A 22,670-nucleotide genomic window follows, 5' to 3' on the forward strand; every position below is an offset into this window, starting at 1 on the left:
GAGGAAGAGATTTGGGTGTCTGGAGAGTGAGCTGGGCAGGTTTGGAGTAGTCAGCAGCTGTTAATTATGGGATGGCTTACAGAGATGTGTTGTCTGTGTTTGCAGATCTTCTGGCTGATCCCTCCTACACCCCAGAACCTGGAGCTCTATGAAAACTGGCTTCTCTCAGGGAAGCAAGGAGACATTTTCCTTGGGGACAGAGTGTCAGAGTGCCAGCGCATCGAGCTCAAGCAGGGCTACACATTCGTCATCCCCTCAGGTACCTCAGGGTGGGCTGATGTGACAAGGGGTCAGTCCTTGATGAGAACAAGTCCATGTGTTTCCATCCCACCTGGATGCAGGCTGAAGGGTCACCTTCCAGGGTGGGCTTTGCTGAGCTGTGTGAAGGTTGGGTAGATTTTTGAGCCCCTCTCTGAAGAGCACAGTTGGTGAATTAGTAGGGACTGTGAGCTGTGAGACTTTGACCTCACCCAGTCACTCAGAAGGATTCCTCAAACTCTTATCTTCTGTCACCAAGGTTGGATCCATGCTGTGTACACTCCCATGGACACACTGGTGTTTGGAGGCAACTTCTTACACAGCTTCAACATCCCTATGCAGCTCCGCATCTACAGCATCGAGGACCGCACGCGGGTGAGGGCTTGCCGGAGAGCTGGGAGGATGGTGGGGATGGGTTCAGCCAGGAGTGGTGCTGTGCAGGTAGGGAGGTTAATGCTCATCCTCTGACAGACTGCTCAGACTCCAGTTCTCTGTAGGCAAGGTGGCACTTGGGCAGAATGAGGCACTGAGGCTGGTCACATTCCTTCATCCTGACCCCAGGCTTCTGAGGGGGCCGGGAGCTGTCGTGAGTGTGATGGGGACCTTCCCTGGCTGCCTGAAGAGGAAGGCACCAACATGTTTGTTGTGCCAGGAGAGGTTTAGATTAGATGGTAGAAGAAACTACTTATCTGAGAATCCTTTCAGAGACTGGAACAGTGATGGTTGAATTCCCATCCCCAGAGGTGTATAAAAGAGCCAGAGCTGTGGTGCTGAGTGACATGGTTTAGCACCAGACTTGGAAGAGTAAGAGAATGGTTGGCCTTTATCATCTTAAAGGTGCTTTCCAACTGAAGTGATTCTGTGTCCATGGGGGTCATCCAGCATGTTGCCCCTTCCCTCACCTGGCTGCCTTCTGCTGCTGCTTGGTGTTGGTTTTAGACTTTGAGGTGATCTAAGATGACTGAGAAGGATCCAGGGAGATCTTGTGCAGGCTGTTCTGTACTCAAAGGGGCTGAGGAGAAAGCTGGGGACAGACTTTAGCAGGGCCTGTTGTGACAGGACAAGGGGTGATGGTTTGAAATGAAAAGAGGGAGATTCAGACTGGAGAGAAGGGAGAAATGTTGGGACACTGAGGGTGGTGAGACCCTGGCCCAGGATGCCCAGAGAAGTAGTAGATGTCTCATCCCTGGAACCATTCCAGGTCAGGTTGTTTGGGGCTCTGAGCAACCTGCTCTGGTTGCAGATGTCCCTGCTGACTGCAGAGGGTTGGACTAGGATGACCTTGGATGGTCCCTACCAACCCAAACCATTCTCTGATTCTGTAACTGAAGCTAAAGGCTTCTTGAGGTCTGGAACAGAGAGTGCTGTTGGCAAGTGGATGTTGACTTCTGCAGTGATCAGCTCCTGCAGAGAAGCTTCGGGACATGCCTGGGCAGTGATGGACAGACTGTTGGCCTCTCCAGAGCAGTACAGGGTGCTGCAGCAGGCAGAAGCTGTGGGCTAGCTCTCAGATGTCAGCCCTGTGCCTAGAGCAGCTGAGACACAGGATGATGGAGCATGTTCCTGCTCCACCCTGGGCACTGCGGCTTTGAGATGATGCAGGCAGCAGGGCCAGGGATGACTTCTACCTGTGTGTGACTTGCCTGTGCTGATATGACAAAGCTGGTAACCACTCTTAATAAGCCTTTCTCCTTTACCCATCCAAGTACTGTCAGATGTTTGGGAAGAGGGCTTGAACCATCACCTTCAGCTGAAACCTTCTGTGGCATCTGCCAGTTCTTTTGTAACACTAATGAGAAGGTCTGGGGGGAAGGAGCCGCAGCGTTAATGACTTGCTTGGTCTCTGCTCTGCCTGCTGATGGTTCCAGCAGCTTGAGTGCTGCTGCTGAACACACACAGGTCTTTCCTGCCTCTCCAGAGGAGAGCAGTCTGGTTTGAAGCAGCCAAATCTGAGCTGGCTCTGTGCAGCCTGGTGATAAAGGAGATCTGAGCTGATGCCTTTCCTCTTCCCTCTTTTCCAGGTCCCGAATAAGTTTCGTTACCCCTTCTACTACGAGATGTGTTGGTACGTGCTGGAGCGCTACGTCTACTGCATCACCAGCCGCTCCCACCTCACCAAGGACTTCCAGAAGGAATCACTCAGCATGGGTAAGGGCTCTCCAGCCCCCTTTCCTTGCACCCTCCCTCTGGCCTGCTGTCTGGCTCAGCAGTCTGAAGGACTGTTTGGGAAGAGCTTGGGACCATCACTTCCTCCATGGCACGAGTGGGGTGTGAGTGATTGCCTCTCTTTTTTGAGCGAGGAGTCAAAACGAGCCAGGCTCTTTTGCTTCCTCCTTTGCCCCTGGCCAGGTTCCCTGCAGCTGCAGAACCAGCACATAAGTTCCTGGTTTTGCTGTGACACACAAAACCTCTAAGAGCAGAGCTGGAGGGAAGTGCAGCAGCCACCGCAGCGCTGTACCCTGCAGGGCAGTGATGTTTTCCTGCTGGTCAGGGGCTTCCTGCATGCAGAGCTTCAGCTGCTGTCAAGGTTATGTGCAGGGAGTCTCTTGCAAAAGGCATGTTTGACCTCCTTGGAGCCGAGGCAAGCAGGGCCTGAGCAGTGTTCAAGAGATGATTTCTTCCAGAGAGCCTTCTGCAGAGTGGGAGAGAGCTGGAGAGCCTCCACCTAAGGCTCTTGAAACAAATCTGTCCTCACTCCCCCTGAAAAGCTGGAAATGCCAACTCATGGAAACCTCCCCTGACAGCCACAGCCTCTTCAGGGCTCTCCATATCTGTCCAAGGGAGTCTGGCAGAGGGCCATGGCTCCCAGCTCTTGTCCTGTGCTTCTCTGCAGATCTCCCTCAGCCCTTGACTGTCTCTGTTATTTGCCAGCCTGGAAGTCTCCAGCGCCTTCCCAACCCTTTCTCTACCCCTGAGCAGCATGAAGTGGGAACTAGGGCAGAGAGCTCAGAGGGAGGAAGAGTGTTTGATCCTACACAGTCAGGTTGAGACCTCATAATGACCTAGTTGAGTCCACATCCTCTTTCTCCCATCATGAAGGCAGGATGAAGGTCCCCAGTCACTCCCAGGACCAGATGGCTGGAGAGATCTCAAGCCCTCCAAAGCAAAGCCCTGTTGCACAGGGCTCTGAGCAATCTGCTCTGGTTGCAGTGTCCCTGCTGACTGCAGTGGGGTTGGACTGGATGAGCTGTAAAAGTCCCTTCCAAAGTGTTCTGTGGAATTCAGTCTAGAGTGTGGCTGTCAAGAGACATGTCTTGTGCCCTCACCTTCCCACAAAGTTCACCAGGAGTGGGAAAGGGTTTCAGCTGTTTCCCTCTCACCTGGAGTACCTTGCCCCAGCATCTCTGGAACTGCAGGGATTCCTCTAGAAGCTGAAGCTCTCTTTGTGTGCTGCTCTGGTCCCTGTGCTCACCTCTCTCTCTCTCTCTCCACTGTGGCAGATATGGAGCTGAGCTCCTCAGACTCGGTAAACATGGAAGAGGAGGAGGAGGAGGATGATGATGAGGACGCAGCGGGGAAGGAATCCAGGCGGCCGATCACAAGGAGGTCCTTTCTCACCAGCCCCATCGCCAACGGTGCCAGCCTGGACTATGAGGAACTGGGCAAGAGCTGCCGCAGCAGCTTGCCAGGGCTGAAGAAGACTCCATCCATGGACTCCTCCGACTCCAGCCGGGGCTCCCAGAACGGCCAGGCCTGCGACCCCAACGGCGGCAGCCCGCGCAAGAACAGGAGGGTGCACCTGACCCAGTTTGAGCTGGAGGGGCTGCGCTGCCTGGTGGACAAACTGGAGTCGCTGCCCCTGCACAAGAAGTGCGTCCCCACCGGCATCGAGGACGAGGACGCGCTCATCGCCGACGTCAAGGTAGGTGGAGATGCGTCGGGGAGCCGCCGGCGCTGCCCTTCCCTGGGGCTGCAGCTGCTTCCTGCAGCGCTGGAGGTGGAAGGGTCACAGAATCACAGAGCAGTAGCAGTTGGAAGGGACCTCTGGAGACCAAGCTGAACCTCCCTGCCAAGGCAGGTTGACCTTAGGGAATGTCACAGGAACAGGGCCGGGCAGACTTTGGACGTCTCCAGAGATGAAGACTCCACCACCTCTCTGGGTAGCCTGCTCCAGGGCTCCAGCACCTTTAAACGAAACAAGTTCCTCCTCATGTTTGGATGGAACTAATTATTGGTCAAGTTTGTGCCCACTTCCTCTTGTTTCTGTGGCATATTCCTCACAAGGAAACTGTGCTTGACCTTTACCTCATTTAGATTAGACATTGGGAAGAAATTCTTTCCCATGAGGGTGGTGAGGTGCTGGGACAGGTTGCACAGAGAAGTTGTGGAGGCTCCAAGGCTGGAAATGCTCACAGCCAGGTTGGATGGGGCTTTGAGCAACCTGGTCTAGTAGAAGATACCCCTGCCCATGGCAGGGGCAGTTGGAACTGGATGATCTTGAAGGTCCCTTCTGACCCAAACCATTCTGTGATTCTGTGATGCCATTCTTCCCTCTGTTTTGGGGCAAGGGGTGATGTCTTTGGGTTTGGTGTCCTCCTCTTCCTCTACGTGAGGCTGATACTGCAGCAACATGGCTGAGACCCTCATGGGGACCTTCTGAGCCCTGAGTTTGGGTCACTTTTGGGTGTTGGTGCGAGATGGATCATTTGTGATGCACTTCCCAGTTCTGGCTGTGAACTCCTTGGGCTGCTGGATGCTGGGACAGTTGGAGCCTTTTCCTTGGCCCCAAGTGCATTTGGCCTTGCTTCTTTGGGTTGTTTCTCAGGAGATGACCTTGGGTCATACAAGTTGGTTTGGGGTGTTTTTTCTATTGTAGGATGTCTTTGGTCTTTTCCCTGCCTTGTTTTACACCCTGAACTGTATCTGTTAGACCTGTTGTAGTGACTCCATTGGGATGTGCTGGTTTAGCCCTTTCAGCCTCACCCTATTCCTCAGAAGTTTTAGTCCCTCAAACCACTGTTCCTTTCTGGTTCCTTCCTTGCTGCTGGTGATCTCCTTGCCTGTACCAGAGGTGACATCCAGACACAGCCATGGGTGTATCATCATCTTTGCTGTTGTGTTTCTGTCTCCTGAGGGGGTTTTTTTTTTGGTGGTTTATTTGGTAGATCTGATGTTCTGCTGCATTTGGGGGTCCAGGGTGGGCTGTGGTTCCCTGGCCAAGCTCTGGTGGTGCTTGGCTGAAGGAGTTGGTGCTGTTCGGGGGCTGCAGTTTTGGTTTCCTGTGTCAAGCGCGCCGTGACTTTCAAGTACATGATGCATGTGTTTGAGCCATGGGGTGGGGTGGCCTCAACCCTGCCACAGGCCATGTGGTGGGGATGCTGGTCTACAGCCAGCTAAAGATGAGCCAGCATGTGCCCAGGTGGTCAAGAGGACCACCAACATCCTGGCCTGGATCAGCAAGAGTGTGGCCAGCACGACTAGAGTAGCGATTTTTGCTCCTGGATTGGGCTCTAATGTGGCTGCACTTGGAATCTTGGGGTCAGTTTGGGACCCCTCACTCCAAGAAAGACATTGAGGGGCTGGAGCAGGTCCAGAGAAGGGCAACAAAGCTGGGGAAGGGTCTGGAGAACTGGGCTAGTGAGGAGCAGCTGAGGGAGCTGGGGTTGTTGAGCCTGGAGCAAAGGAGGCTGAGGGGAGACCTTCTGGTTGGTAATGATCAAAAACATCTCCCTGGTCCTCTACAAACACTTTCTTTGTCTGCCTGGTCTGGTCCTCCTGTGGGTCACATGTGCTAGGAACATTCTCCCTGCCTCATGCTGTCTTTACCCAGCCCCAGTAAATCTGCCAGCTGGAATCTGCTTCCCAAGAGAGTTTGTTTCTCCAGGCGCTCATGACTAAGAGAAGCAGCAAGCATGGCAGCTTGCTGAAGTCCAGGGGATGCAGAAATGCTGGTGAGGACCCTTGGGAGGAGCAGGTGGTCTCCAGGCACTCTGCTCCCTCTCTGTGGCCTTGAGAATGTGGAAAGTCCTCTGTTTGCTGCAAGACAGAGGGAACTTGGTGAGGAAAGGAGACTGCTTCTACCAGGGCTGGATGAGGAAGTTCAGGGTGGCCTATGAACTGTCAAGAAAGCCCTGTATGCCAGTGGTGGTTCATGAGATGTCTGACACTTCCTCCATCACTGTCCAAATGAGAGCCATGACACATGGGGCCAAAGACCCCTCTGCCAAGGCATCACCTTGCATGCCATCTGATGTCTTTGACCTTGGCAACATGCTGGAGAAGCCACCCTGCATGTCCTCCGTGCTGGGCCAAACCACACTGCAGGGCTGGGAGAGCCTGTGCTGGGGTCCCAAGGGTGTCAGTGGGTTTTCAGGTAGGGACAGTCCAGATGCAGGTGTCTGGTCACAGTGGCAGTGACTCCCCTGGGTCTCCAGGGGCAAAAGAGATAAAAGCTGAGGTTACCTGCCGATGTTCTGGCTGTGTCAGGAGTGGGAGCTGCTGGGGGGAGCTCTCAAGAGTTTCCTCCGCTTTGAGCGGGGTGCTCTGGGGCTACCGGGGGCTTGGTCTCAGGGAGCTGCGGCTGGTGGGTTTCTTCACCCAGTACAGGTCTGTCCCCATCTAGTGGTGAGGCCACCGATCCCTTTGGGACCCAAACTTGGCTGAGCTGCCAAACTTGGCTGGGGTCCACCCAGGTCGGGAGGCTGCAGCTGCAATCCCTGCAGCCCCCACGTTTCTCAGGGCTCACCCCGAGAAACCCTTCCTTCCCTGCAGCCCCTTCCTCTCCGCTCACACCAGGGCTATCTCCCAGTGGCTCAAACTTCTACCACCAACCCCCCTAAAAAAAAGACCAAACAAGCCAACACCCCCCTCGTCCCCCCACCCCCCTTGCCCAAGACAAAAGAAAGCCATCAGTGAAACCGGGGCTGGGAGCGGAGGTCTCAGCGCGCTCGGGGGATCCCAACTCCCAGCACCTCCCGACTGCGGGTGCCGGAGGGAGGCAGGGAAGGAGGGAGGGAGGCAGGGAAGGAGGGAGGGAAGGACGCTGGGACCACGCTTACTGGTGTGTGTGTGTTGGGGGGTGGGGGGTCCATGCGCCAATCTCCACCACGCCAACCGCTCATCCTCGGGGCTCCTCCCGGCTCTGCAGCAGAACCGGCTCTGCCCTCTGCTCGCTCTGCCTGGCTCAAGGGGTGGGGGCTGGGGGTGGTTTTGGGGGTTGGTGTGGGGGTTTTTTCCCCTTCTTTTCCTCTCCTCTCCCTCTCTTCTTTTTTTTTTTTTCCTTTTTTTTTTTTTTTTTTTTTTTTTCCTCCTCTGCCATCTTCCCTCTTGCAAAGCATTGCTGGGAACCGCATGTGGGTGACGCAGCAGCATTGTTCCAGCCTCAGGAAGCTGCTGCTTGCTGCTGCCGCTGCCCAAGGGCTCGGCAGGAGCACGCGGTTGCCAGTGCGGTTACCGGAACCCAAGACAAACCCAGGGTGCTCTGGGAAGGGGACACATTTATCCCCTCCCTCCCCACCCAGCCCCCTCCCCCTACCCCCCAACCATGGCCCCAGAGACTTGGGATCCGCTTTGGTTCTGCTCAGATTAAAACCAACCCCTGGAGGTGGTTGGGCAGAGTAGGGGGGGGACACCCAACCCTCCCAGTGCGGGCACCGAAACAAAGAGGGCTCGGCAAACTTCACCCCGGAGTGTCGGCAGCTCCAGAAGCGCAAGGTCAGGCAGCTGGCAATGCTGGTGGGACGGTGAAGGGACGTGGGGACACTCTGGACCCAGTCAGAGTGTGAGGGAGGGGGACTGCTGGGGGGGTCCTCTCCGCTCCTAGAGGGGTCCCTGGCTGGTGGTTGGGTTCCTCTCCCCTTGCTTGGGGCGCGCTCGCTCACGGGTGCCGAGTTCCTGCCGGCTGGGGGGAAGCATGTGGTGAGCTCACAGGGTTCCCCTTGCCTTGTTGTGTCCCCCGGCAAGGTCCCCTTTGCCTTGCTGTCCCCCAACAATGTCCCCTTTGCCTTGTTGTGTACTCCGGCAGGGTCCCCTTTGCCTTGTCCCCTCCGGCAAGGTCCCCTCCGCCTTGAGCCAGAGCATGCACAGTCAGAGAGCATAAGGAGGGCTCTTGCCCACCTAAGCTCCAAGCTAGGTGGGACCTGGGTGCCCCCCCACACCCTCCTTGGTCCCCTGGCTGAACCCCCAAATGCCCTGGGCAGGGAAACACTATAGATAGATCCGGAGGTGTGTGAGCCCCCAGCCCCTGACCTTTCCTTTCGGTTGCGCTCCCGGGAAGGCGGAAGGGCTGTCGGCAGCACGCCGGGTTGCGGAGGGGAGGCTGCAGCTTCCTGCCTCCCACAAAAAAACCCTTGGGAAGAGCTGGAAAACCGTGCTGGGCTGGAATACGCGGCTCAGAAAGCTTGGGACCCCTGCCCTGGTCCTGCCTGGCAGCAGGAAGCACCCAGCGTGGGGATGCCGGCAGGAGACTCCTGCCAGCGTAGCCATGGCAACGCCAAGTAAATAAAGCACCTTTGCAACGGCCAAATTGGGTGGGGAATGGGCAAACTGAGTGGGGAATGGTGGTGAAGGGGGGGCTGCGATGGAGGATGGGGAGGGAGCTTGATGTAAAGGGTCAGGATGAGTGCAGGGAGCTTGCATTCACTCGGGGCAAGGGTGCCTGGCACCGGAGGGCAGCGTGCCCAGACTGCTCGGTGCCCAGGGATCATTCAAAGTCAAAGCCAAATCCCGAGACAGTGCAGAGGGGAGCAGCTATTGGCTACCCAGCAGCTTGCACCAGGCTGTGGAGGGGGTGCTGGGGCACCACATCCTGCTGCTGCTGCTGCTGCTGCACCCTCCAGCTACCCAGAGCTGGCAAAGAAGATTTCTGGGGGGGGCTGCTGGGGGAACACGACCCTTGTGACTCTTCCTCCATAAACCCCTCCTGGATCACAGGAGCTTGGTGCTTCTCCCCCTTAACCAGCACTGAGGGGCCTCAGGGCTGCCATGCAGCTGATGGAAGCTCTGGTGCAGATGCACCCTGTGGGGCTCCTCTGTCTCATGTGGGCGTGGGTAGAGGTGGGCTCCCTCCCAGCCCTGGCTGGAGCATGCTGGGCCTTGGCATCTGCTGGGAGCCCGCCTCGCTGCTGGGGGCCTAGTTTCCCACCTATGTCTTTTTGTCTCTCTGCTTTGTTTTTTTTTTAATTGCCTCCTCCCCATCCCCCTTTTTTCTCTCCCTCCCTTAGCTGCTGCTAGAAGAATACGCCAACAGCGACCCCAAACTGGCACTTACAGGCGTCCCCATCGTCCAGTGGCCTAAGAGAGACAAGGTAGGAGCCTCAAGGAGGGGACCTGGGCTAGGTGTTGGTGTGGTTGAGCTGATTTTCCACCCTTGGCCTGCAGCTGAGGGGAGGTGGGATCAATTTGGTACCTGCCCTGGGGAACCCAAGCTGGCAGGCAGAAAGGGAATGATGCAGAGGCTGGTCATGGGGCACAGCTATCTCTGTGGGGCACAAAACCCTCCACAGCTGCAGGCAAACATGTTTGCTGGCTGTGGTAGAAGTCTCCCCGTAGTGGTGGAGGTCTCTGAGGCTCTCCCCATGGTGGCAGAGGCATCCCCATGGGGGTGGAGGTCTCCAGAGGCCTCTCTGCAGTAATGGGGGTTTCTGTGGTGGCAGAGGCTTCTAAGGGTCTCCCCAAGGTGGTGGAGGGTCTTCCTGTGGTGGTGGTCTCTTAAGGTCTCCTCATGGTGGTGGCCTGCCTACAGCACTGAGGGTCTCTGGAGGTCTCCCTGTGGTGGTGGAGGTCTCAAAGGGTGGGGTTTCCCACAGTAGTGAGGCTCAGCTGCTGGATGATAACTGGGTCAAGCCCAGCTACTCCATGTTCTCCAGCTCCTTGGTCGTGCTCAGAGGAGCTGGAGCTCTGCTGTTGAGGGTGATCTTCTGAAGGTGCCACTCTCCAGCTTGATAAGGGAGTCCTGGGTGATGTGGGTTATGTTGTCTGTCAGGGGAGTGCATTGCTGGTGCATTCCCCAAGAGATGAAAGATCTCCCTCAGCCTTGCTTTGGGCAAGGCTGTCTCTATTCTCCAGCCTGGAAGTCTCCAGTGCCTTCATCATCCTTTCTCTGCCACTGAGCAGCATGAGGTGGCAACTGGTGCAGGGAGCTGAGAAGGCAGCAAGAGAGCCCCCTTTCAGTTCAGGGGAGGGGGTGGCTCAGAGACCTTGCAGTCACCTGGTTGAGTCCATATCCTTTCTCCCATCCTGAAGGCAAGATGAAGGTCCCAGGCTGCTTGCAGGACCAGAAGGTTGGAGATCCTAAGCAGAAGCTGTGGTGGATGGGGCTTTGAGCAGCCTGCTCTGGTTGCAGATGTCTCTGGTGACTGCAGGGAGGTTGGAGTAGGTGACCTTTAAAGGTCCTTTCCAACTCAAAACCTTTCATGAAGGGTGAGGTTTGGTGCTCGATGTCAGCATCAGCCCTGCCTGCTAGGTGGGAAGAGCAGCCCCTTGCTGCTGGGGGAGCATGTCCCTTGCAGCTCTACCAGCAGCTGCCCGTGCTGGAGTGTTTGGGTATTGGCAGCCCCAAGGAAAGCAGCTCCCTCCTGCATGGAGGGAAAGTGACCTTCCAGTGTGTCCCTGCCTTTCCTTCTCCAGCCCTGCTCATAACCCAGAGCCCAAAGCTGGGCCTGAGCTCCCTGGGCAGATGGAAATGAGGAGCAGGCTGCTGCTGGCCAGCCGGACATCCCCTCCGCAGGCTGCCTTCCCTACCTCCTGTAGGTCACTGCTTCCTTCCTGCTGCTCATGGGCAGCCTGTGGGAAGAGCAGGAGAGCCCATCACACAGGGCAGGGTGGGAAACAGCCTCTCTGGGTGTCTGGAGGCAAACAAAGCCTCCCAGATTATCCTTTGGAGGTGCCTGTCTCTGCCTGCCCAGGAGGAGCCAATGTGATCTCTTGGTCCTGCAGCAGTAGGGCAGCTTTCCTGGGAGAAGACACCTGGAGACATCTGCATGCTTTAGATGTTTGATGCATCCTTCAGATGGGGTTTTTGGGTGCCAGCCCATTAGCTGTCAGGGTAGTGGGAGACATGGTGGCAGGGGTCTGCTGGAGAGCTGTGCTGTGCTGTCTCACCCAGGGATGCTTGGAGGTTCCCAGCAGGCCTCAAGCTTACAGGGAAGCATGACCAGAGCACTTGGCATCAGAGCTGCGCCCTGGCCCTTTGTACAGCTGCCAGAGGGATCCTGGTGGCACAGAGAGAGGATAGCCCAGGTGGGCTTTGTCATTCCTCGTCTCAGAAGGAGAGTGGCTGTACAGATTTGGGCTTCTCACTTCAGGAAGAACATTAAGGAGCTGGAGTGGGTCTAGAGAAGGGCAGCAAAGCTGGGGAAGGGTCTGGAGAACAGGGCTGGTGAGGAGAGCCTGGAGAAAAGGAGGCTGAGGGGAGACCTTCTGGCTCTCTCCAGCTCCTTGAAAGGAGGTCAGAGCCAGGTGGGGGTTGGTCCCTTCTGCCAAGGAACAAGTGACAGGGCAAGAGGAAATGGCCTCAAGTTGCCCCAGAGAATGTTTCGGTTGGATATGAGGAACAATTTCTTCACTGAAAGAGTTGTCAAGGCCTTTCCCAGGCTGCCCAGGGCAGCAGTGGAGTCCCCAGCCCTGAAGCCCTGGAGTTCTGAGGGCCAAGGCTTGGTGGTGCCCTGGCAGTGCTGGGTTGAGGCTTGTACTCCATGATCTTGAAGGTCTCTCCCGACCAAACCGTTGTGCAATTCCGCTGTGGGCTGCCTGTGCTGATGTTGTTGGCTCACTCCTCACACCGCTTCCTTCTCTCTCTCTCACCAGCTAAAGCTGCAGGCCCGGCTGAGGGTTCGCCTGCCCACCATCCCCATCACCAAGCCACACACCATGAAGCCAACCCCTCGCCCCACTCCCGTCAGGTCAACGGTGTCCCCCATCGTGTCGGGCGCCCGGCGGCGGCGCGTGCGGTGCCGGAAATGCAAGGCCTGCATGCAGGGCGAGTGTGGCATGTGCCACTACTGCAGGGACATGAAGAAGTTCGGGGGCCCTGGCCGCATGAAGCAGTCCTGCGTCCTCCGGCAGTGCTTAGCGGTGAGTCTGCAGCCTCGGCCCCTGCGCACGAGGCCGCTGCGGGCCGATCGGCGTCAGACAGAGGACAACGACGATCCAGCTTCATTCCTAGGGGATAGTTGACCCCTTCCTTATGAGTTAAGAGAGGAGGGGGGAAAGGTGAAGGCTGTGGCAGCTTGCCCTGGTTTCACTCCCACTTTCCTTTGTAGCCCAGGCTGCCTCACTCGGTCACATGTGCACTTTGTGGGGAGGTGGATCAGAACGAGGACTCGCAGGACTTTGAGAAGAAGCTCATGGAGTGCTGCATCTGCAATGAGATTGTCCACCCTGGCTGCCTGCAGGTGAGGAGCATGGGGACAGGGAGAGGGGCGCTAGCTGTGAGGAAGGGCTGCTCCTGACCACCTGCTTCTCTTCCCAGATGGATGGGGAAGGGCTGCTCAACGATGAGCTCCCCAACTGCTGGGAGTGCCCCAAGTGCTACCAGGGTGATGACACAGAAAAGGGCCAGGTAAGAGGCAAGCTGTGCTGTGACAGTACAAGAAGGACATGGAACTGTTGGAGTGGGTCCAGAGGAGGACACAACCATGATCCAAGGGCTGTGAGGACAGGGTGAAAGAGCTGGGGTTGTTCAGCCTGGAGAAGGCGCCAGTGAGACCTTCTGGTGGCCTTTCAGTGCTTTAAGGGGCAACATAAGAAATCTGGGGACAGACTGTTGAGCAGGGTCTGTTATGACAGGATGAGGGGTGATGCTTTGTAGCTAAACGGAGGAGATTGAGACTGGAGAGATGGAGGCAATGTTTTATAGTGGGGTTGGTAGTGACACTGGTCAAGGGTGCCCAAAGAGGTGGGAAGTGCCCCATCCCTGGAATCATTCCAGGTTAGGTAGTGCAGGGCTCTGAGCAACCTGCTCTAGCTGGGCATGTCCCTGCTGACTGCAGGGGCTTGGACTGGATGACCTTTTGAGGTCCCATCCAACCCAAACTAGTCCGGGATTCTATGACATCTGTTATCCATCCTGCTGTGGAAGATAGGCAGTGTTCCACCAGGCTGGGCTGGAGGACAAGCAGGCACCAGTGCCATCCAGGGGACCAGCTGGGCAGTGACAGTGGGTGTTACTGGGAAGGTGGCAGCATCTTGCCACAGTCTGATCCTGATGTCCTGCAGCAGGGTAAGCTGACAGCCCCCTCCTCTCTGTCCCTGGCTCCCAGGGAGCCCGGCAGCAGGCCAGGGCCAAGCTCCTGCAGAAACGGCGTGGGCAGCTGGGGCCCTCTGCCAGGCAGCCAATGGATGCCTTGCGGAGGCAGCTGGCACGGTGGTACCTGCCAGCGCTGCCCAGGACACTGGCCTACAGCTGCAGCTCCGCCTGTAGGACCGTGCCCACTGCTGGGGATGGAAGTGAGGCAGCAAAGGCAAGCCAGGCTGGGGGCAGCCCTCCCTGGGACACTTTCACCTTCTCCAGGGTGATGGGCATGCTTTGGGTGCACATCTGCCAGGTTCCTGGGTCCCCCCAGCACTTCAGGTGGACATGGTGAGCACCCCTTGACCCCACGGTGTGTGGTGCTGAGCTGTGATCTTGAGAGGTTCCACTGCAAGAGGCAAGGGACTGAAAGGCCACCCCCAACCTCAGGGGACACCACTCTTGGGAAGGGGGAAGGAAGATGTTGGCTGCTGGTGTGGGTGGATCCCGGTGCTGGTGACACTGGGCACTGCTGGTGGTGGCCCTGCCATCTGCGGAGGCAAGAGGCACCCTCCAGGCCCGGTGTGGCTCCGTCCCCACTTGACCTCCTTCCCCGCAGAAGCGGAAGGTGGAGGAGAGCGACGACGACACGGTGCAAGCCAAGGTGCTGCGTCCCCTGCGGAGCTGCGAGGAGCCCCTGACCACCCCCCCCAACTCGCCCACCCCCATGCTGCAGCTGATCCACGACCCGGCCTCGCCGCGCGGGGTGGTGACGCGCTCGTCCCCGGGGGCCGGCCCCAGCGACCACCACGGCGCCAGCAGGGATGAGCGCTTCAAGCGCCGGCAGCTGCTGCGGCTGCAGGCCACCGAGCGAACCATGGTGAGGGAGAAGGAGAACAACCCTAGCGGCAAGAAGGAGCTGTCAGAGGTGGAGAAGGCCAAGCTGCACGGCTCCTACCTCACTGTCACCCTCCAGCGCCCCACCAAAGACGTCCACGGCACTTCTATCGTCCCCAAGCTTCAAGCCATCACGGCCTCCTCCGCCAACCTGCAGCACTCTCCTCGCCTCGTCATGCGTCACGCGCCCACCCGAATGCCCCTGCGGGGCGGGGGGGAGGAGGATGCAGCCGAGGAGGAGGAGGAGGAAGAGGAGGAGGAGGAGGACAACGCAGAGGAAGGGGGGGCAGCCCGGCTGAACGGGCGCGGGGGCCGGGCGCCGGAGGGCGAGGAGAGCTGGATGCAGCGGGAGGTCTGGATGTCTGTCTTCCGCTACCTGAGCCGCAGGGAGCTCTGCGAGTGCATGCGGGTCTGCAAGACCTGGTACAAGTGGTGAGTGTGGGGGCACACAGAGCACATCCTGACCTCCACATCGGGCGTGGCCCTGCCAAGCTTTGTGCCTGATGGGCAGCTGGAGGGAAAAAGCGGTGAAGGCATCCCCATGGAGCTGGATGCTGTGCCCAGCTGCTCCCTCTGCCATGCGTGCTCCGGTCTTTATTGTCCCCTTCTGCCTTCCTCCTGCCGCTTCTCTTGGGAGACAGTGGCAGGCTGCGCTGGCTCCCAAGCACCCGTGTCCCTTGCCCTGTCCTTGTGAGGTGCCAATGCCCTATCCTCCCCCACCACCCTGCCTGATCCTTGTCCTTTCCCTGCCTCCCATCCCGCCTGGGCCTCCCAGTAGGCTGGGAATGGGTTTGCTGGCTGGAAACACTGCCTGGGGGAGCAGCAGGCCTGAAGACAATGCTGGCACTGGGACAACTGGGTATGGAGGGGCTTGGGAACAGATGGGGACTGGGAACTGGGAGGTTTCTCACCAGCAAGCAGCGGGAGCAGCACGATGGGAGAGAACTGGGCTGCTTTGAGCAGCAGCTGGTGGGATTGGCATGGTGTGGTGGTGGCTGGGGAGAGTGGCCACTTGCTGCTGGTGTGGCGCCTTCAGGGGCAGTGCTGGTCGGCCATCGGGTGGGACCTGGTGGGGTTGGACCAGGCTGTTTTGCCTGCTGGGAGAGGGGATGTTTAAGATCTTCATTCTGGTGGGAGGAGCACCTGGGAGGGGTCAAGTGGGCAGACAGCTGTGACTTGGAGTCTTGTGATATGGCAGCAAAACCCCTCCAGGGATGTTCTGTGCATCTTTGGGTGGCCAGACACCCTCAGCAACCACCCCATGCATTGGGGGAAACCAGGCAGAGCAGCCTTCCGATGGGCTGTTCTGGGGCCATGCCAGAGCCAGGCTCCTCCCTGAAGCCAGACAAGCCACCATCTATCTCTCATCCCACAAGACTCTCAGGGCTCAGCTTTCAGCCTTGTCCTTGTCCCCAGGTGCTGTGACAAGAGATTGTGGACAAAGATAGATTTGAGCAGGTGCAAGTCCATCACTCCCCAGGCGCTGAGCGGCATCATCAAACGGCAGCCGGTCAGCCTGGACCTCAGCTGGACCAACATCTCCAAAAAGCAGCTCACGTGGCTTGTCAACAGGCTGCCAGGTGAGGTGGGCTGGGGTGGGAGCCCTGCCTCTGCCACCAAGGCTGCTCCAAGGCTTCCTGGGGGTTGCACCACATTGAGAGATGGGCTCTGCACCCTTGGTAGAGTTGTGGAACCATTTGGGTTGGAACAGACCTTTTAAGATGAAGGAGTCCAACCCTTAACCCAGCAGTGCCAGGGTACCACCAAGCCATGGCCTTCAGCACCACAGCTCAGAAGCCCCTCCATGGATGAGGACTCCGCTGCCCTAGGCAGCCTGGGCCAGGTCTTGACAACCTTCAAGAGCAAGAAATTGTTCCTCATGTCCAACCTAAACCTCTCTTGGGGATACCTGAAGCCATTTCCTCTTGTCCTGTCACTTGACAGAAGAGACCACCCCCAATCTAGCTCCAGCCTCTTTCCAGGGAGTTGCAGAGAGGCAGAATGTCTCCCCTCAGCCTCCTTTTCTCCAGGCTCCACAACCCTAGGTCCCTACTGGGGAAAACTCCTGGGTGCCTGGATCCCATCGCCCAGCAAGCAGCCAATAGCAAGGTGTTTTCTTGCTGCTCCTTCAGAGCCCAGCTCCCTGTCCCACCCCAAGCTGGGAGTGGAGCTTCTTCCCCCTGTGCCTGGAGAAAGATCTGAGGTGCCTCACGTCTGACCAAGCCTGTCTAACCTGTTCTCTCTCTTCCTTCTCCTGACAGGCCTGAAAGACCTCATCTTAGCAGGCTGTTCCTGGTCTGCGGTCTGTGCTCTCAGTACCTCCAGCTGCCCCCTTCTCAGGACCCTCGATCTTCGGTGGGCAGTTGGAATCAAGGACCCTCAGATCCGGGACTTACTCACACCTCCAACAGATAAACCCAGTAAGATGTTGTCTATGCTATTGTGGGCCAAGGCTGGGGGCAGTGGTGACTGAGGAGGGTCCCCACAGCATGTGGGAAGCTGGTAGAGGGACACTTGCTGGGTCCAGAAGTCCCCAAGTCAGCAGGGCAGAGAGTCACAGAATCATGGAATGGTTTGGGTTGGAAAAGATCTTCAAGATCGTGGAGTCCAAGCATTAACACAGCTTTGCCAGGGCACCACTAAACCATGGCTCTCAGCACCTTATCTCCATGGCTTTGAAACCCCTCCAGGGATGCCTGGAGGAGGCCTATAACAGCCCTTTCAATGAAGAACTTGTTCCTCATGTCCAACCTCGACCTCCCCTGGGGCAATTTGAGGCCCTCTCCTCTTGTCCTGTCACTTGTTCCTTGGAACAAGAGCCCAACCCCCACCTGGCTCCAGCCTCCTTGCAGGGAGTTGCAGAGAGCCAGAAGCTCTCCCCTCAGCCTCCTTTGCTCCAGGCTCAACACCCCCAGCTCCCTCAGCTGCTCCTCACCATTCATGTTCTCCAAACCCTTCCCCAGCTTTGTTGCCCTTATCTGGACCTGCTCCAGCTCCTCAATATCCTTCTTGGAGTGAGGAGCCCCAAAATGACCCCAGGATTCCAGCTGTGGCCTCACCAGTGCCCAGTCTAGGGAGACAATCCCTGCCCTGCTCCTGCTGGCCACACTCTTGCTGATCCAGGCCAGGCTGCTGGTGGCCTCCTGGGCTCATCTCCAGCTGCTGTCACCAACCACTCCAGGCATTTTCCAGCCACTCTGCCCCCAGCCTGGAGCCTTCCTGGGGCTGTTCTGACCCAGGTGCGGGACCCAGCACTTGGCCTGGTTGAACCTCATCCCATTGGCCTCACCATGGATCCAGCCTCAAGCAGATCAACACTTCCACCCAACCTGGAATCATCTGCAAACTCCCAAGGGTGCCCTCACTCTCCTCAGGCAGACCCTGGTCCATGCTCAGCTTCTCCTCTCCCTCCTCAGGTCAGGACAATCGCAGCAAGCTCCGCAACATGATCGACTTCCGGCTCGCGGGGCTGGACATCACGGACGCCACACTGCGGCTGATCATCCGCCACATGCCCCTGCTCTCCCGCCTCGACCTCAGCCACTGCAACCACCTCACCGACCAGTCTGCCAACCTCCTCACGGCCGTGGGCTCCTCCACGCGCAACTCCCTCACCGAGCTCAACATGGCAGGTGGGTGCCACGCTCGGCCCGCTCCCAGGGCAGCCTGCCCGGCTTTGACGGCATGAAGCGGCTTCCTTCTCTCAAGCCAGTGTGGAATCTCACACAAGCTCAGCACGGTGGGGTTGGAAGGGACCTCTGGAGATCAGCCAGTCCAAGTCCCTTGCCCCAGCAGGGCACCCACAGCAGCTTGCCCAACAGCACAGTGCCCAGGGCGGGTTGCAAGCTCTCCACACAAGGACACTCCACAACCTCTCTGGGCAGCCTGCTCCAGGCTTCCAGCACCCTCACACCAAAGTTTATCTTCAACTAGAACCTCCTGGCTTCCACTTTGTGCCCTCTGCCCCTTGTCTCGCCCCTGTGCACCACTGACAAGAGTCTGGCCTCAGCCTCTTGCACCCCACAGGTCCTTTAGCTATTGCTGAGCATTGAGCAGATCCCCTCTGGGGCTGCTCTTGTCCAGGCTCAACAGTCGAAGGGCTCTCAGCCTTTCCTCATGATAGATATTCTGGTCCCTTAATCATCCTCATAGGACTGTTGGATACTCTCCACTATTTCCCTGTCCTTCTGTTGAAGCCCAGATCTGGATGTAGTACTCCAGATGAGGCCTCACTAGGGCAGATTAGGGGGGGAGCAGAACCTCCCTCAGCCTGCTGGTCACACTCTCAAGTGGAAGCTCAGCTCTGTCTTCACAGAGCAGCAGCTCACTCTTCTTCTCATCTCCTTGCAGGCTGCAATAAGCTGACAGACCAAGCCTTGCTCTACCTGCGCCGCATCTCCAACGTCACTCTCATTGACCTGCGAGGCTGCAAACAGATCACCCGCAAAGCCTGCGAGCACTTCATCTCGGACCTGTCCATCAACAGCCTCTACTGCCTGTCTGACGAGAAGCTGATCCAAAAAATCAGCTAGAGACCCTCCCCGGGACAGACTGAGGAGAAGGAAAAGAGCCCATCCCACCCCTCTTGGAGAGCCGCTCCTCCGCCTCCCCACCTTGCCCTCCGTGTCCTGCCGCTGCCTCCCACCTGACTCGGCAGGCAGGGCCGCTGCTGGCCTCGCTCCACCGTCCTTCCTCCTCCTCCTCCCCCAGGACTTCTGCTGAGGAAGATGTCCTGCCAGGCTGGCCAGTACCAGAGGAGGAACGGGCAAAGGGCCGGGAGCCTGAGCCCGGAGGCTGCGGCCGCTCACTCCCATGGTGGAGGTTGGAATCACAGATCTCTGCCCAGAGAAATGGGGCACCCTCTTCCCCCTTGCTTTTCCCTTCTTCCTCCCCGTCGTCTCCTTGCCTTGGAACACTTGTCACTTCCCCAGCAGCACAAAGCTTCAGGGCCAAGGTCTCTCCAAGGAAGCAGGAGCAGAGCTGGAACAAAAACGTTTCCCCCTCTCGGTGCCACCACCCGCTCCTCGCTTTCCCTGGCCCCGCCGCAGGAGCTGGGATCCATCCCCTTCCCTTCTCCCACCGTTCTTTCCATGTTGAGGGTAGGAACGTGGTGGGTTCTCTGCCTGTTGGCCAGGAGCAGGGGGCTTTGGCCTGAGGAGGTGAAGCTGGGATGAGGCCATGCTTCCACTCTGGAATCTTCCCGGAGCACCAGAGGTGACAGGTGGGGGCCAGGCGCCGGCTGGGGGCCAGGGGAGAATCCACAGGTACAGCAGAGCTCAGGGAGGACTCGGGAAGCATCAGCCAGGTCTGAGGCAGCACGGCTCGGGGGGGGCCTCCTCTTCCTCCCCAGCTCCCTGCACGGCAGCATGAAGCACTCGGGAGGTGGGGGGGGGACGTGCTGGGGACTTGGGGGGGGGCTGTGGCCAGAGGGGCTTAGGCTGCCCAATGGCCCTGCTCACCCCACCGCAGTGTCCTCTCCTTCCCACCACCACCATCACCCCTTGTAGCTGCCGTTTTTTTCCTTTTGCAATGAATGGTTGGTCCAAAGAACCTCTCTCTAGGGCAGCAGAGAGCTTTTTGCACTTTAAAAAAAAAAAAAGAGAAAAGAGAAAAAAAAAAACACAACAACAAAGAAACAACAAAAAAAGGACAACAAAAAACCTACAGAGGAAAAAAAAAAAGAAAAAAGAGAAAAGAAACAAAAAAAATAGGGGGGGAGGGGAAACAAAAAGGTTGGAATCTTCTTTTTTGGGTCACAATTTTATTTCCCTCCCTGCCCTGCCTGTGACTTGGACGCTCCCCGACTCTCCCCGGTGTCAGGACACCGCTCACCCCAGCCCATGCCACCAGTCCCAGCTCTGGAGAGGACATCCTGGCTGAGAGGCTCCCACTGAGAATGTCCTGGCTGATGTCCCACTGAAGGATGGCAGCGTGGACAGACACAGCACAAACTGGCCCAGCCCATCTCACCGCTCCCAAGCCCTGGGGAAGACATCCTGGCTGAGGGATCCTAGCAGGGATAGCCTGGTCGAAAGGTCCCACTGAAAACAGCTGGTGGGTCCCACTGAAAACAGCTGGTGGGTCCCACCGAGGATGGCCCCACCCACGAGGGTCCCACCGAGGATGGTCCCCACCCACGAGGGTCCCACCGAGGATGGTCCCCACCCACGAGGGTCCCACCGAGGATGGTCCCCACCCACGAGGGTCCCACCGAGGATGGTCCCAACCACGAGGGTCCCACCGAGGATGGCCTCACCCACGAGGGTCCCACCGAGGATGGTCCCCACCACGAGGGTCCCACCGAGGATGGCCTCACCCACGAGGGTCCCACCGAGGATGGCCCCACCCACGAGGGTCCCACTGAGGATGGCCCCAACCACGAGGGTCCCACCGAGGATGGCCCCACCCAAGAGGTCCCACCGAGGGCAGTCCCGCTACCCCTCTGCTTCAGAAGCAATAAAGGAGAGGAGCTGGCTACCACCAGAGCACCTGCCTCAGCGCAGGGGTTGGTGGCCACGTCCTCTGCTCCAGGATGGCCACCTTGCTTCAGGACAAAGAGTGGTTCTGTTGTGGTCACTCCAGAGGAAGCTGAGCAGTTATCATCCCCTGGGCAAGAGGAAGAACCAAGGGAGAGCCAGTGGAAGCCACCTGAGGTAGTGGCTCCCGTGAAGACGTCAGACTCCAAAGCTTGGGGCTTTTGCTTTTATTTTCTTTCTGGTTTTGGATTTTTTCTTCCCTTTTTGGATTCCTATTTTTGTTGGAGTTTTGCTACACGACCTGAGCCAGGACTTCCAGCACCATGCCTGGGGCCAGCAGCACGTCCCTTGTCACCCACCAGCCACCATCAGCTGTAAGGTGGGCTGGGGAGGAAAAGGGTGTGGGGGGGAGGGGGAGGGGAAGGGAGGGAAATTAAACAGCCCCAAGGAAGAGAGGAAAACAAAACAGAAAAATGATGAGTTGTTTTTTCTATCAGAAATCACTTGGTGATACAAAAGCATCCCCAGACTGCTCCCTACCACCAGCTCCTGCAAGCAAAACAAACAAGCAAACAAACAAACAAGTCACTCTTTAAGGGTTTGGTTGTGGTTTGGTTTTGGTTTTGGTTCCTTTCCCCCCTGCCCCCCCCTTCAACCCCAACCCTTCCACCTCTTCCCTCTCTCTCCTCCCCCCCCCTCCCCTTCCAGGAGAAATATTGTAAATATCTATTTTTTTGTTGGCGATTTAGAGTCCAATCTCTGATGTTTGTGCTTTAAAAAAAAAATTAAATGTAAGCATTAAGGGTCAAAAGCAAACCCTGCCTGACGCTGTCTCCCTGGGGGAGGGCTGGGGGGGGGGCAGAGGCTTGGAACCTTGCTGGTGGTTTCCTTAGAGAGTGGTGGTGAATGGTGCCACAGCCAGCTGGCGGCCAGGCACCCGTGGTGTCCCCCAGGGATCAGTGCTGGGCCCTGTCCTCTTTTAACATCTTCACTGATGATCTGGATGAGGGGGTCGAGTCAGGCATCAGCAAGTTTGCAGATGACACCAAGTTAGGAGCAGATGTTGGTCAGTTAGAGGGTAGAAAGGCTCTGCAGAGGGACCTCGACCAACCGGACAGATGGGCAGAGTCCAATGGGATGGCATTCAACAAGTCCAAGTGCCGAGTGCTGCACTCTGGCCACGGCAACCCCATGCAGAGCTACAGGCTGGGGTCGGAGTGGCTGAGAGCTCCCAAACAGAGAGGGACCTGGGGGTGCTGATCGACAGCTGCCTGAATATGAGCCAGCAGTGTGCCCAGGTGGCCAAGAAGGCCAAGGGCATCCTGGCCTGCATCAGGAATAGGGTGGCCAGCAGGAGCAGGGAAGTCATTGTGCCCTGTGCTCAGCACTGGTTAGGCCACACCTTGAGTACTGTGTCCAGTTCTGGGCCCCTCAGTTTAAGAAGGACATTGAAACACTTGAGCGTGTCCAGAGAAGGGCAACAAGGCTGGGGAGAGGCCTTGAGCACAGCCCTGTGAGGAGAGGCTGAGGGAGCTGTGGTTGTTTAGCCTGGAGTTGAGGAGGCTCAGGGGAGACCTTTTTGCCCTCTACAACTACCTGAAAGGTGGTTGTAGCCAGGAAGGGGTTGGCCTCTTCTCCCAGGCAACCAGCACCAGAACAAGAGGACACAGTCTCAAGCTGCACCAGGGGAGGTTTAGACTTGAGGTGAGGAGGAAGTTCTTCACCGAGCGAGTTGTTCGTCTTTGGAATGTGCTGCCCAGGGAGGTGGTGGAGTCACCGTCCCTGGAGGTGTTCAAGAGGAGATTGGACGTGGCACTTAGTGCCATGGTCTAGTCATGGGGTCTGTGGTGATAGGTTGGACTCGATGATCC

The 22,670-nt window shown here is 57.6% G+C and overlaps 1 protein-coding gene across 5 annotated transcripts in view; it reads left to right on the forward strand.

Moving 5' to 3' along the window:
* The window catches only part of KDM2A (lysine demethylase 2A), a 48,945-nt gene extending 27,330 nt beyond the window's left edge, over window positions 1-21,615 (forward strand). For 4 of the 5 annotated variants that reach the window (XM_068148144.1, XM_068148145.1, XM_068148146.1 and 1 more), the window contains 13 exons: window positions 106-259; window positions 518-633; window positions 2,280-2,406; window positions 3,699-4,120; window positions 9,420-9,503; window positions 12,004-12,270; window positions 12,459-12,590; window positions 12,668-12,757; window positions 14,046-14,755; window positions 15,740-15,903; window positions 16,585-16,743; window positions 17,740-17,955; window positions 18,674-21,615. In XM_068148144.1, coding sequence (XP_068004245.1) covers window positions 106-259; window positions 518-633; window positions 2,280-2,406; window positions 3,699-4,120; window positions 9,420-9,503; window positions 12,004-12,270; window positions 12,459-12,590; window positions 12,668-12,757; window positions 14,046-14,755; window positions 15,740-15,903; window positions 16,585-16,743; window positions 17,740-17,955; window positions 18,674-18,855 — 2,823 coding nt within the window. In that variant the 3' untranslated portion in view covers window positions 18,856-21,615. Of the gene's footprint in view, window positions 1-105; window positions 260-517; window positions 634-2,279; window positions 2,407-3,698; window positions 4,121-7,832; window positions 7,912-9,419; window positions 9,504-12,003; window positions 12,271-12,458; window positions 12,591-12,667; window positions 12,758-14,045; window positions 14,756-15,739; window positions 15,904-16,584; window positions 16,744-17,739; window positions 17,956-18,673 lie in introns of those variants that run through there. The other variant, XM_068148148.1, reaches the window with a different exon arrangement.
* Window positions 21,616-22,670: the final 1,055 nt, after the last annotated feature.

Source organism: Melanerpes formicivorus, unplaced genomic scaffold, assembly GCF_026170545.1.
Source record: "Melanerpes formicivorus ecotype bairdi unplaced genomic scaffold, bMelFor1.0.p_v2 SCAF_16, whole genome shotgun sequence".
Lineage (NCBI taxonomy): Eukaryota > Metazoa > Chordata > Aves > Piciformes > Picidae > Melanerpes > Melanerpes formicivorus.